This window comes from Aspergillus brasiliensis, assembly GCF_001889945.1.
Source record: "Aspergillus brasiliensis CBS 101740 unplaced genomic scaffold ASPBRscaffold_12, whole genome shotgun sequence".
Taxonomy (NCBI): Eukaryota; Fungi; Ascomycota; class Eurotiomycetes; order Eurotiales; family Aspergillaceae; genus Aspergillus; species Aspergillus brasiliensis.
Genome location: NW_027137453.1, coordinates 762962 through 775812, shown reverse-complemented (window position 1 = coordinate 775812; position 12851 = coordinate 762962). Strand labels below are relative to the sequence as shown.

The 12851-nt window shown below is 52.6% G+C and overlaps 5 protein-coding genes across 5 annotated transcripts; 2 read left to right on the top strand and 3 right to left on the bottom strand.

Annotated features, from left to right (window-relative positions):
- Positions 1-600: 600 nt before the first annotated feature.
- On the bottom strand, positions 601-2549 carry ASPBRDRAFT_199077 (uncharacterized protein; the record flags this gene model as incomplete). The annotated part of the gene is made up of 6 exons (XM_067621282.1): positions 601-1455; positions 1511-1660; positions 1709-1834; positions 1892-2189; positions 2277-2427; positions 2507-2549. The coding sequence occupies 6 exons, from the start codon at positions 2547-2549 to the stop codon at positions 601-603; spliced, it is 1623 nt and encodes a 540-aa protein (XP_067475897.1).
- A 671-nt stretch (positions 2550-3220) lies between these two features.
- Positions 3221-5774, bottom strand: ASPBRDRAFT_46837 (SAP domain protein). The gene has a single exon (XM_067625727.1). It carries the CDS (start codon positions 5601-5603, stop codon positions 3639-3641), a length of 1965 nt encoding a protein of 654 aa, XP_067475896.1. The 5' UTR covers positions 5604-5774; the 3' UTR covers positions 3221-3638.
- A 950-nt stretch (positions 5775-6724) lies between these two features.
- On the top strand, positions 6725-8521 carry ASPBRDRAFT_308430 (NAD(P)/FAD-dependent oxidoreductase). The gene is made up of 4 exons (XM_067622823.1): positions 6725-7113; positions 7172-7461; positions 7525-8122; positions 8199-8521. Exons 1-4 carry the CDS (start codon positions 6837-6839, stop codon positions 8444-8446), a joined length of 1413 nt encoding a protein of 470 aa, XP_067475895.1. The 5' UTR covers positions 6725-6836; the 3' UTR covers positions 8447-8521.
- Positions 8522-8595: 74 nt separating this feature from the next.
- ASPBRDRAFT_199074 (Zn(II)2Cys6 transcription factor domain-containing protein) lies at positions 8596-10742 on the bottom strand (the record flags this gene model as incomplete). The annotated part of the gene is made up of 4 exons (XM_067621281.1): positions 8596-9577; positions 9627-9845; positions 9894-10568; positions 10624-10742. 4 exons carry the CDS (start codon positions 10740-10742, stop codon positions 8596-8598), a joined length of 1995 nt encoding a protein of 664 aa, XP_067475894.1.
- Positions 10743-11009: 267 nt separating this feature from the next.
- On the top strand, positions 11010-12289 carry ASPBRDRAFT_46834 (zinc-binding alcohol dehydrogenase family protein). Its single transcript, XM_067625726.1, has one exon. It carries the CDS (start codon positions 11077-11079, stop codon positions 12109-12111), a length of 1035 nt encoding a protein of 344 aa, XP_067475893.1. The 5' UTR covers positions 11010-11076; the 3' UTR covers positions 12112-12289.
- Positions 12290-12851: the final 562 nt, after the last annotated feature.

Below are 12851 nucleotides of genomic sequence, written 5' to 3'. Positions count from 1 at the left end.
CAGCCAAGAAAGTATAGATCTCTCTATAGTATGAAGTAAATATAATATTGTACAACGAAAGTATCTATCTAGGCATCTCTATCTTCCCAAAAAAAAAAAAAAAAAAAGATAGCAAGAGATGATCTGAAGAACGAAAACAGAAAAAGGAAGAAAGAGGGAGGTCACCACAACTCAAGCCCTCCACCCAACTCCATCGAAGGTAGAAACACCTCTCTAGGGTAAAACATAGAGCGGGTAGGTAAGTAAAATCCAGTCTCATGAAAAAGAAAAGCCCTTCAATCTTCATACCGTGATATCATATAGCTAGATGAATCAGTCAAACACAGAAAATAAAAAGGCAGCCCAGAAATTCAGAGGGTATTATACGACAGATGCACAGAACAGACAGACAGGTAATAGAGTAAGCCAACGCCAAGAGACAATGATAAAACACGGCTAGCTAGCTAGCTAGCTAGCCGTGGCGCTTTCAACTCCATCCAGAGGGGAAGGAAGGGTGAGGAACGCGCAAGAATGTGAACATGCATGAAGACTTAAGGGGTCATCATACTCCGCGGATAACGGAGTTACTTTTGTTGCTCGTCGAAGTCGAATTTCGTCGCTTTACCTTCGTTGTTGGTGGTCACTGTCGTAGTGTGGGGGCGGGGGTTGGTAGGATTCTGGGAGAGGGATGGGAGGCTGTTCTTGCAGCGTCGTGGTGGGGTGGTAGGGATTGGTAGGGTCGGTCGGATGGACGGGGTAGGGTGGATTGGCATGGATGGGCTCGTGGTAGTGGTCTTGTTCTAGGTGGGAGTTCACGAGGTATGGGTTGTATGCGTCCTCCTCGTAGGGAGAGTATGGCCGGGCGGTATGCGAGGCTGTTGGCTCCAGGAGGGAGGTCGCGCTGAGCCGGTTATGGTTGTAGTAGCGGTTCGGGTCCGTTTCGTCGTCGATGGGAGGCACGAGACCACCGGGGCTTGGCTGAGCGTGCGACAGGAGGACCTGTCCTTCTTCGCCGGGGGGACTGTAGCGTCCACCGGCCATCATTGTACCTGCGCCGCCATACTCGGTGCTGTGGGAATCGATTCCGCTCTCGGTAGCGTTCATGTTGAAAGCGTCATTTGCGGTTTGGTGGTAGCTGGGATCCATCGTGCGTCTCTTGCGGCCGACGAAGAGCCAGCGGAAACTGCGTCCGATCGCTCTGACGAGGTCCATTGGGTTCAAGGCGTCGAGCACACCTTTCACACCCAAGGGACCGCCTTCATAGCTGCCTTTGCCGTTACCGTAGAAGTCGGTGATCTCTGAAGGCTGGTTCTTGAGCGAATACGGTTTCCAGGAGAATGCCCACAGATGGAGGACGGCAAAGAATGCCATCTCAATGTTGATGAGTAGGTTCGGCAGTCCGACTTTGAGATCGGGGCTCTGGAGCTTAGAGGTGGTTTTGATGGCTCCGGCTGAGGTGAGGAAGGAGATCAAAGTCTAGAATTGGGTTAGACGACCGGAAGTGGGAATGCGGGCAAAATGCTGCACCTACCGATTGCCAGAAGGACAGGAAAATGACCAACTTGATCGACAAGATCTTCAAAAAGGGCGAATATTGGCTGATGTCGTCTTTGATCTGAATGTAAAACTGGATCAGGCAGTACATTGCGATGGAGACCGCAATACATTCAATGAGGAGAACCTATCAGCATGTTAGCATAACCTTATAATACAGACACACAGCACATACCCAGATATGCGAGAACGCAGGGTTGAGACTCTCCTCGCAGTACAAGTTGAACTTCTGCGTGACGACCGCGATGATAGTCAACAGGACTCGGAGGAGGCAGTATTGAAACACGCCCACCCAGATGACCTAGCGCCTGCGTTAGCACAACTGCAATCGCGCACAACCTGGCTTGTCGGCACTCACGTTGAACCATGTCAAACCACTCCGCGGTGTCCTCCAAATACCCTTCTCCCCACCCGTACACTTCTGAAGCCACGGGATAGGCCAGACCCACGGCTTGGGTTCAACTCCGCGGAAGTATTCTTTCTGGCTATGCAGGTCGGGCGCGATGTAAGCGCACATCAGTGAGAAGAAAGCCGAGATCGCAAACGCTTCGTAACAGTTGCCAATCAAATCATAGTAGACATCGTTCTTGTAGAAGTAGGTACCGAGCCATGCGACGACGGAGTAAACAGGGACCATGAGCAGAATTCGAATGATACTAAATGGAAGAGGAGCGCGTTAGCCATCCGTAGTCAAACTGAGGGCCAGAATCTGACCAGGGAATGTGGGAGGTGGGAAATCGTACTGTCGTTGCTCAATCTTTTTGCTGTAGTGTGTAGCATGCATTCCGATCAGGTAAAAGGAAACAAGTATAGCCATGAGACCAAAAGCCCCGCCTACAATCAGGCAGAGTTCGTGGAAGGTGAGACCGCCATCCCAGAGGTCAACCTCCGTGACTGTCCAAGTCCGCGTCAGCCCATTTCAATGACCACCCGAGTCGCAATCAAACAAAGCGCAGAGGGGGGTTTTGCCTACTGGTTTCGTCTTCCTCGGTCGAATTGCACACTGGCCAGCCCATTCTTGCAGGAAGGGAGAAGAGACTGCAAGGATGAACAGCCTTTGGGGGTGCAAGGAAGGGAAGGAAAATAGACGGGTTGCGAAAGCCAGAAGAGGGAGAAGGAAGAGAAAGAGGATCGTCGTGATGGACACCAGCCCGTCGCTTTTCTTAAGATATCTTATCCGCACAGCCGGGCTTGGCCCCCCATGAACCCCTGGAAGCCACCCAAGTTTAAGCTTTCGTCACGTTGTTGTGCCTTTACTCGGGAGACCGATCGGATCACTGGCGAAACTTGATCCTTCGAAGTCAATAACGGACCGGTTGCTCTGGCACTGATTCGGGATGCGCTGGCAGGAAGACAACCAGGCGGGTTTTGGCAGCGACCGACGGATTGGAGTTAGAATGACGGAGAGTAATTAGTTAGTCCAGTTGGGTCAATGAAGTGGAGCACGTCGGGAGGTACGTCGTTGCACGTCAGGCATGAGAACTCGGAAATAGGAAACAAATGATTATATAGACCGGTGGAATTTCTTGGTCCTTTGTTATCCCAAACAATAGATCGTGGAGTACGTAACGCTAGAAAGGAAAGTCTTGGTAGGAGGAGAATGAGAGCCGAACCGGCAAGGCAGCCACATTTAAAGTCAGATGCGGTTCTTACGATGGATTCTTGTTACTACTGAAGACTGTTCCTGTGCCAATCAATCACCGTCGCTGCATCCGCCGCGCGCGCATCGCAATGGCGGAGGGTCGCTGCGCCACCGCAATTTTAAGTGAGTGAGTAGTAAGTGAGTAGTTAGTTGGTCAGTACTCTCATGTTCCAGTTTATCCACCTCCAAAACACATCCGCGCCAACAGAGACTCCCGAATAAAAATAAATTCTGATCCATGTTCGTTGATTTGTCCTTCCGAAACGCTTACCCAACCTAGTATACACTTCGCCATCTTGGCTCAAATAAAATCACTTCTGGTCCGTAGATCATATTTTTCTTGTCCCCCGGGAGCCCCCATCTTGGCATGCGCCTACTGTACAGGAAATTGCAATTACACAAAGCACCTAATCCCAAACCATGGCAGTTCCATAGTATATCATCAGGGGTATATCTGTTCATTTCAATACCGACTACGTCGGTCATCTCTCCACGAATCCCCGAACCCTCCGCGTCCGCGACCACCGCGGCCTCGGCCTCGTCGGTTGCGCCCACCACCAAAGTCGGGGCCATTATCGACGAAGAAATCTTCATCCTCGAAGGTGATACGACGGCGCTCGTCCCCGCCTCGTCGGGGAAATTCGCCCTTTCGTAGCAGGTCGTCAAACCGATCTAAACGGCGGTCGGCCACCTCCCGAGGGACCGGTAGGTAGTAGAGCTTGGGCTTGGTAGTAGTAGACATGAAGAGTTCATCCAGCGGCTTAAATCCTTGCCCAGGTCGTGAACTCGAATCTGCCGTGACTGGGCCACTGGGCCGTCGAGGAGCGCCCAATTCGGCCCGTGGCCCGGTAGGCGGCGGACGAGAGAAACCGGTGGCCTCAGGCGCACGCATCTGTTGAGAGGAAGCGCTTCGGGGATCAACCTCCTCGAGGACAGCTTCTACCCCATCATCAGTTGGCTCATATCGCACTTCCCAGCGCGCGGGAGGGCCACCGCGCGGTCGCGATCCTTCCTCCTTTTCAATCCAAGTTGATAACTTGTCTTCGGGAATAAAATCCACGAATAGAGTCTTCCGGTTGCGTTCGTTGGGCCATACCGTACCATGGAGGGCAGTGCGAACTCGCGACGCTGCCGAGACCGACGTAAAGCTAGCAAAGCAATGTGTCTTGATGCGATCCAAGTAGAAGTCTACGACCACATCCGGGTTGGGTGAGGCATCCGGAGGGGACGCGAGACTGACAAGGTGGTTCTTGAGCGCGATCGGCTGGAGAGGACGCATCAATCCGCCGACATAGAGAGCTGCTGTGGCAGCATGAACGGCAGGCTCGACGTCGGCATCTTCCATAACCGCATCCGCCGGCGGAGGGGAGACAGGGCGAGTCTGCTCCGTCTCCTTGGCAGCAAATAGCCCCTTGAAGCGGACATCTTGTTTCAGGGGCGCGCCTTTCTTGGTTGTTTCATCTTGGGTAGGCGGGGCTTCCTGGTCAGGCGCGGTTTCGCGCCCCGCGCGTTCCTCAGGGGTTTCTTGTGGTCCGGGAAGAGCTCCATCCGGCTGCGACTCGTGTTCTTTGACCGCAGCTTGGTCCTCCGGCAAAACGACCCGGGGCGTCTCAACTTGGGCTTTGGCCTTTTTACTGGCAAGCGCTTCCGGTGTTGGCACGGGACTCTGACTGCGACGCTTCCTCTTGCGTCTGTCCTCCAGCACTTCTTCTGTAGGTAGGGGTGTCGACAAGCCGGTGTTTATCTCCGAGGGGACTGCAGCGGGGGGCGCAGCTGTCTCGTCGGATGCGGCTGGTTCAGCGGGTTTTGGCTCCATGTCCTCGGGCTGTTCCGGTGCTGTTTCTCCAGGAGCCTGCTCTACCGGTGCTGCAGCGGTGTCATTCTCGGTCTGGTCATGCGGGATGGAGGTGTCGGCGGCTTGGTCGACAGTAGTGGTATCGGCGGGTTGAGCTGGTTCCTCTGGTTTCGGTAATTCCTGGACAGGTTGCTCGGGCTGTTTCTGTTCCTGTTCTTGCTCGGCAGGTCTTTCGGCAGGAACTTCGTTAGTCACCGGCTCAGGCTTCGTCTCAGGAGCCGCGTCACCCAGTTCCTCTGCTTGTGCTTGTGGTTGTTCCTGTTCCTGCGTTGGCTCCTCAGTATCTTTGGTTTTCACCTCGGTCTCAGTAGCCTCGGGTTGAGCTGGCGCATCTGCGGCCGGTTCTGGTTCTGGCACAGGCTGTTCTGAGTCGACGGGCTGCGCTTCCTGCGGCGCGACATCCTGTTCGGTAGCCGGCTCTCCGTTCGCGACAGCATCCTTTTCATCGCGAGCGTCCTCCTCCACCAATCGGTCAATAATCTGTTGTTTCACGCGGAGGCCGGTCTGCGCGATGCCGCGCCGCTTCAGCTCGGCTTTAAGATCGGTCACCTTCCATTTGGAATAGTCGGTCATTGTAGCGGGAAGCGCACAGCGTGGTAGACTCGAGCATGTAGAGCGTATCGGCGATAGAAATGTTCGTTCGGACAAGTTCAAACGGGCGTGGTCATGGCTAGGAGGTGTTGGGAAGTGATGCGATGCCCCTGCAGTTGTCGGGCATGAGAGAGTGAGTCTTCGAGCTGCGACCGATATGATGTCGCGCGCTAGGCTGGAAGAGGGCGGTGGTCACTGGGTGCGTAGCTCTTATTGGTATGGTGAGTTGCCTAATGCGGTCTGGCTGAGTAAGGCTCCACTGGAGGAAAAATACCCGATTGGGAGATGCTGCATTGAAGATGCTTCTTTGTACTCCGTAGAGTAACACTGCTTTTGAACTATTGCCAGGTGTTACTTGATGTATCAAGTCTATCGCTTGCGGCCCAATCTATCTTTAATGGCTGGCATCATATACACGAATTAGCTACTAATGATGGTAAGTTAAGAGTCACAAGTGTTGCGGTACGGAGAGCTTCAGGCGGAATATATTTATACCTCCAACATGATACTTGTAGTAGTATCTATGTAAATACTACTAACTAATACTAAACTGAATAGAGCCCTATAAACTAGCCTAATTTTAGTTCAGGTGTACTAGTTATCGGATTAACAACCCCCGCACATTAAGAGCCAAGGAACTGATAAGCCAAACTGTGCGTCCGAGATGCTGCAACATGATAATGAGATTTCATCCAAAGGGACGCCCGATAAGACGTGGGTGGCTGATACAAGGCGAGCCTAGTAACAATAGACGGGCATTTACAGGGGAGAACTTCTTAGTGGTCAGCTTGGCGTAATAGACATGGGTCAGAGCCCGCTCTTCCAGAAATCATGTCCAGCAGTTATTCAGGAACATCTTTCGGTTATATCTCGTTTTCTAGGAGACTGTACACCACCACATAGAACCACATACCATTACTTAGAACTCACACTTTCCAAACTACACCTCCACAACCCATCTCCGACAACGGCCGATAGACCCCCCAATTAATGGTCCCAAGCCGAACTCCGAAGATAAAGCAGATAAGATCGGGGCTAAGCCGTTATCCACCTACTACCGACCCCCATCTACGTTGGGGCGGGATAAACGGCTAAAACGTTGGGCGATCGACTCATGTATATATTGCGGTGAGAGCCAGACTGGATACGTTTGTACTAGTTAATATCTCTCACACGGATTCTTAATACTCCATCACTCACTGTAGACACATCAACATGGGCTCCAACACAGCAACAACAACAACAAACACCATGCTCCCCCCAACCAACCCCCTCACTCCCTTCTGGCGCACCCAACTCGACCCGCTCGACGACATCCGGAGCACCCCCGACCTGCCCCCGCAAAGCGACATTGTAATTATCGGCGGCGGCTACGCGGGCGTCACGCTAGCTTACTATCTCCTCAAACAGCTCGACAAGCAAGGTGACAAGACCACCAGTATAACCCTCCTCGAAGCGAGGCAGATTTGCTCGGGCGCCACAGGTCGAAATGGTATATACCCCATCCATATCTGAAAGTATATCATACTAGGTTACTTATGAGAATGAAGGCGGCCACCTCCGCCCGGATATCTATGGCCACATCCCAACCTACATCGAGCGCTCCGGACTCGAAGCGGGACTTGAGATCGCGGAATTCGAATTCGCACATATCCAGGCGCTGAAAGATCTCCTTCGCGAGGAGAACATCGATTGCGATTTCAATATTACCCGGAATATGAATGTGTATTTGGATGAAGCTTCGGCGGAGAAAGCCAAGGTTGCGTATGACATGTTGCAGGCGAGGGGGGTCAAGTTGGCTGAGGATTTGCATTATACGCCGCAGAGGGATGCGGAGGGGGTAAGTATATTTCTTTCACTTATATAATACGTTCTCGATGGAGAAATACTAATAAAGATACAGATATCCGGCGCCAAAAACGCCAAAGCCTGCATCTCCTACACAGCCGGCACGCTCTGGCCCTACAAATTCATCCTAGGCCTACTGAGCAGAATCATCAAATCTCCGCAGTTGAACGTCCAAACCCACACCCCCGTGACATCCATCACCACAGAAGAAGGAGACGACAATACCATCAACATAATCGAAACCCCCCGCGGCTCCCTCCGCGCACGCAAGATCGTCTACGCGACGAACGCCTACACGGCCGGGCTACTCCCCGAGTACTCCGCTAACATTATCCCCTGCAGGGGAATATGTTGCCATATTACGGTCCCTGAGGAGAGCGGAAAGCCCGCGCCGTTTCTCCCTTACTCGTATGCGATCGGGTACGGGTCTGATGTTGTCGGTGGGGGCAGCTATCTGATTTCCAGACCGGATGGGAGTATCATTGTGGGTGGTGCGCAAGCAACGTTTTTGAACAAGCGGGAGGAATGGTATGGTGTTGTAGATGATACGACGCTGATTGAGTCGGCGAAGAATTACTATGATGGGTATATGCAGCGGACGTTTAGGGGGTGGGAGGATAGTGGGGCGTATGTGAAGGAGATTTGGACCGGTGGTGAGCTTCTATTCCCTTGTTCCTTTGGTATTTTCTATGAATTGTGCCGGCTAACTGTTGCTCGCATTGCTGGTAGTAATGGGCTACTCGACCGACTCGCATCCGCATATCGGTGAAGTTCCCAATAAGCTCGGCCAGTATGTCTGTGCTGGGTTTAATGGACATGGCATGCCGGTGATTCTGCTGTCCGCCAAGGGACTGGCGGAGATGATCCAGACGGGGAAGAAGTTCGAGGAGACGGGGATGCCACGGCTGTTCAAGACGAGTGTGGAGAGGATGGAGAAGGCGAGGAATGGGCCGGAGGGGGGAGATATATTTGCATGATACTAGCCAGCTTTATCATGCGTTGTAATCCTTGAAGGGATGATTGCATACTATCAGTTATATACTAACTACCATACGCATAATATATCTACTAAGAGAGAAGCACCCTACACACCATGTATACCACCACTAAAGAAAGAGACTATTGATCAATGGACCATCGAATCTAAAAACTCTGACAACCAATCATCATACCCAACCCCCAAACTCCCCATCTCCTGTCCCTGACTCTGTCCCAACCCATTATTCATCCCCCTAGTCTCATCCTGCACCCCCTGCCCCTGGTCCACCACTCCTCCCCCATCTCCAATACTCCCATTCCCACCCCCAAAAACAACCCCCCACTTCAACCTAACAGCCTCATACTTTCCAATCGAATAAAAAAACACATTCTCATTCTCATCTTCATCCTCATCCTCCCCCCGCGCCTCAAGCCTCGCCAACGCCGCCGCCTGTCCCAAATTCCCGATCAACCGATCCATCACACCCATCAGATCGATCGTGCGGCGCACAAGTCCCCGATCCCAGGCCGAATTATAATCATCATTATCATCAAGGACAGAGAGCCGATACAGCGCTGCTAGGTTTCGCACGAGCTGTGAGAAGATGGGGAAGGGGAAGCCTGCGTATTCGGCTGGTGGGATGGCGAGGAAGGTGGCTATCCAGGTGGTTGTGGCGGAGAGGCATGCGTGGAGGGTTTCGAGGTGGTGGAGGTGATTACTTAGGGAGGGGGGATTGGGGGTTTTTGTGGTAGAGGATGGTTTTAGGAGGGCGGATTCGTGGATTGTGAGGTGGGTGTTGGAGTGGTGGAGGTGGAGGATTCGGTAGCGTTGGGAGTGAGGGGTGAGTTTGCTTTGGGTTTGTTGGAGTTGGGAGTTGATGGTGTGGGTGTAGATTGATAGGGGGGATCTGAAGGGGGACTGGGTGGATAGGAGGCCGGTGTTGTAGGAGTCTGGTGTGTTTGCTGCGGTGGTGGTGATGTTGATTCTCTCGTTGATGAGTTGGAAGCGCACTTGTTGGGCGAGAATCTCGTCGTTGAGACACTCCGGGTGCTCGCTTAGGTGATGTAGGCATTCGTCCATGTGGGGGGTCCAGCGCAGAGTGTCGCTTTTCTCCAGGAAGAGGGATATACTAGAGTGAGGTTAGTGGAGTGGATGAAGGGGAAGTAAATGGATGTTACCTGGAGGTTAGGAGAAAGCAGCCTAGCACGGCGCGTCTCTCGTCCATTGTTCGGGCTGGTGGTGGGGAGGGATCCTCGTCTGGGTGCGTTTGGAGTATACTCAGTAAAGATGGTTTGTCGCCGCCAGGGGCCTGGTTGAGCATGAGGTCGTACACTACGGCTGTGGCGAACTGGCTGTATATGGTCATGTTGAGCTTTTTGAAGACTTGTTGGTTGGACCTGTGGCTGTTAGCATATGGCATTAGAAGGAGGTGAGGGTATCTGTACCAGGCTATATACACCAGGAGACCGAGGAGGAAGTCGAGGTCACGACCGTAGCAGTCAAGAACCATGCGCTGGGCTACAGTATCTCGAATTTTATCGCACAGCGTGCGTCGCTGACTCGGGCTCTTCGACGTGACTGCCATGATGCATAGCCAGAGAAACGGCCGATCACTGTGGAGATGCTGTGCTGTTGTTCCTGGTGGGAAATACACGAATGGCAGATAGGGCAGCTTTTGAGTGACGAACATGCTCAAATACTCTTCAGCCTGCGACCAGGTCGGCTCTCCTGAACTCGCATTCGACACCTGTCCTCCGATATTCGACTCATCCCGGGAGGAAGTACTCGCTCCAACCTGAGAAAAGTGAGTAAGGAACCCACAGTCGATGGATTTCTCCGCCGTCGAGACTGTCCGAGCAACCTTGATCTGGGAGCGTGGTGGTGGTGGTGGTGGTGGTGGTGGTGGTGGTGGATGATGATGGTCTTCATCTGGCTCTCGTCGCAGCTCCTCAATCAACTCTACATAATCCCCCACATGGCTAGAGGACTGCGCACGTAGCAGCGTCACCAAATCATCGAGCTTCTTTTCCAATCGTCCTGTCTTTGACAGCGAGGACTTGCGTGCGTTCTGCCGTCGATGGAACGCCGATGGCCGACATTCTTTATTCAAACGCTGACACCTGCAACACTGTCAGACAGAGTTCGAATCATACTGTTGTACATCTAAAATAAGACCTCTGACATCGTCCGCCCCCTTTGGGCAGGATGCATTTGCATTTAGACTGCGAGCAATTCATGCAGGCGCGGCCGTATGGGGCCGGGGCGAGATCATACTGGATGGAGGACTCATCCATGGCGACAAGCGGACTCAATCATAAATTATGACACAAGAGAAGCAAAGAGGGGTCGGAATTCCGTCAGATCTGGGCGGGCGATGCCGTAGGATTTAAGAGTCGCAAACCCCGTCGGGGTGTAATCACCGAAGGATTCGCCATCGGATATTACGGCCTTATCACCGTGCCCTAATCCGGGACGCCGTTGGGCTTCTTGGCAAGTGTGCTATATAGATCGCTGACCAGGGACAGCTGACAGTCCATTACAGAGTCTTCAATAAGTATTATCCTGCACGTTATTTCCCAATATCCGTTAATACTAGAGCCATCGTTAGCAATTGGCTCACATCACACAATGACCCCAACCAACACCGCCGCCTGGATCAAGTCCGAAAAGGCCTATCCTCTGGAAATCGACACCGCACCCTACACCCATCCCGGTGAAAATGAACTCGTAATCAAGAACCACAGCATCGGGCTCAACCTCGTCGACTACGCCCGTCAAGACCTCGGCTCTGCCCTCTTCGCCTGGACCCCTTATCCCGCCATCATGGGCAGCGACGTCGCCGGTGAAGTAGTAGAAGTCGGACCAGGTCCCATCTCCTCGCGATTCAAGCCCGGAGACCGCGTCCTTGGCCTAACTGGTGAACTTAGAAGCACCCGTTCCTCTTCAGGTGCCTTCCAGACCTACGTTTTGCTTCAAGCCCACATGACCTCCCCCATCCCATCCAGTCTATCCTACCCGGACGCGGCCGGAATTCCTCTCGGCATATCAACCGCCGCATGTGGCCTCTTCCAGAAAGATTACCTCGCACTGCAGCATCCTACCGCTCCACGAGCACCATCGACAGGCCAGACCGTCCTCATCTGGAGCGGATCATCCAGCGTCGGCAGCAACGCTATCCAACTTGCCGTGGCAGCGGGGTATGAAGTGATTACGACGGCTTCGCCGCAGAACCACGACTTTGTCAGGTCTCTCGGTGCGAGCCAAGTGTTCGACTATAAGTCTGAGACGGTGGTTGAGGATATCATTGCTGCATTTGCAGGGAAGTCTAGTGCTGGCGCATTGGCTATTGGGTCTGAGTCTCCTGAGAAGTGCGGACAGATCGTGGCGAGGATCGAGGGAAGGAAGTTTGTTGCGTTGGTGAATCCACCGTCTGGGCCGTTGCCTGATGGGGTCGAGTCGAAGTTCGTCTTTGGTGGTGATTTGGCGGAGAATGAGGTCGGGCCTGCTATCTTTGTCGATTTCTTGCCCGTGGCACTGAAGGAGGGGAGCTTTGTTAGTGCGCCCAAGGTGGAGGTGGTGGGTGAGGGATTGGAGTCGGTGCAGGGGGCATTGAATATTTTGAAGAAGGGCGTTTCGGCGAAGAAGTTGGTTGTTTCTTTGTAAGGGTAGTAGATGCTAATGGATGGGTGGCTGCGTGTTCAATGGTTGTCTTGTATTTCAGCGGCTTTTAGACATTGTAATTGTGTTTGTTTCTGGAGTAGTCTATATTGTTGCTAATGGAGGGCTATTAATTGAGTAACATAGTCGCAGGAGCTCCGAGTGCTGTTAGATATTTGGAGATGACATATGATGTTTGGTATTTGGTGCTCAAAGAGTCATATACTTCACTCTAAACTGTGATTATAATCGTTTATGGCGGGAATTAGAGCGTTGCTGCCCCTTTAACGTAGACAAACTAGTACCAATAAAGTAATGAAACCACAGACCGAAATAATGTGTGTCACGAATGTGGATTTTCGGTCTATATCTTTGGACGTTCTCCCAAGATATACTTATTCGGCCCGACATCCATGAATCGGAGATCTCGTATCCGCTAAACTATACCGAACTGGATACCTAATGCAGCCATACGGTCACTCCAGCATTACTGTTACTAGAACACGCTGGCTCCCTAGTTGTAGATCATTCATTTGGTAGGATTCCAAGGAAGCCCGGGATCGGAGAGGCACAAAAATGCCGGGAAGCGGGACCGGGGGCGGATCCTCGGTGGAACCTATTTCCGTAGACTCCATCATGCCTCAGGATCAATATGAGACATGTGATTGGCCCGTGATGGCGTATGAGTCAAGGCCGGAAAACTCCCCGGAGGGACCAAACATCGCCATCATCTTGCGTTTCCCGTC

Excerpts from the sequence above, each read along its gene's own strand:
- ASPBRDRAFT_46834 (XM_067625726.1), top strand. The coding sequence starts at position 11,077 with ATGACCCCAACCAACACCGCCGCCTGGATCAAGTCCGAAAAGGCCTAT.
- ASPBRDRAFT_46837 (XM_067625727.1), bottom strand. The coding sequence starts at position 5,603 with ATGACCGACTATTCCAAATGGAAGGTGACCGATCTTAAAGCCGAGCTG.
- ASPBRDRAFT_308430 (XM_067622823.1), top strand. The coding sequence starts at position 6,837 with ATGGGCTCCAACACAGCAACAACAACAACAAACACCATGCTCCCCCCA. Across the intron at positions 7,114-7,171 it reads GGGCGCCACAGGTCGAAATG|GCGGCCACCTCCGCCCGGAT; the intron begins GTATATACCCCA and ends ATGAGAATGAAG. Across the intron at positions 8,123-8,198 it reads GAAGGAGATTTGGACCGGTG|TAATGGGCTACTCGACCGAC; the intron begins GTGAGCTTCTAT and ends CATTGCTGGTAG.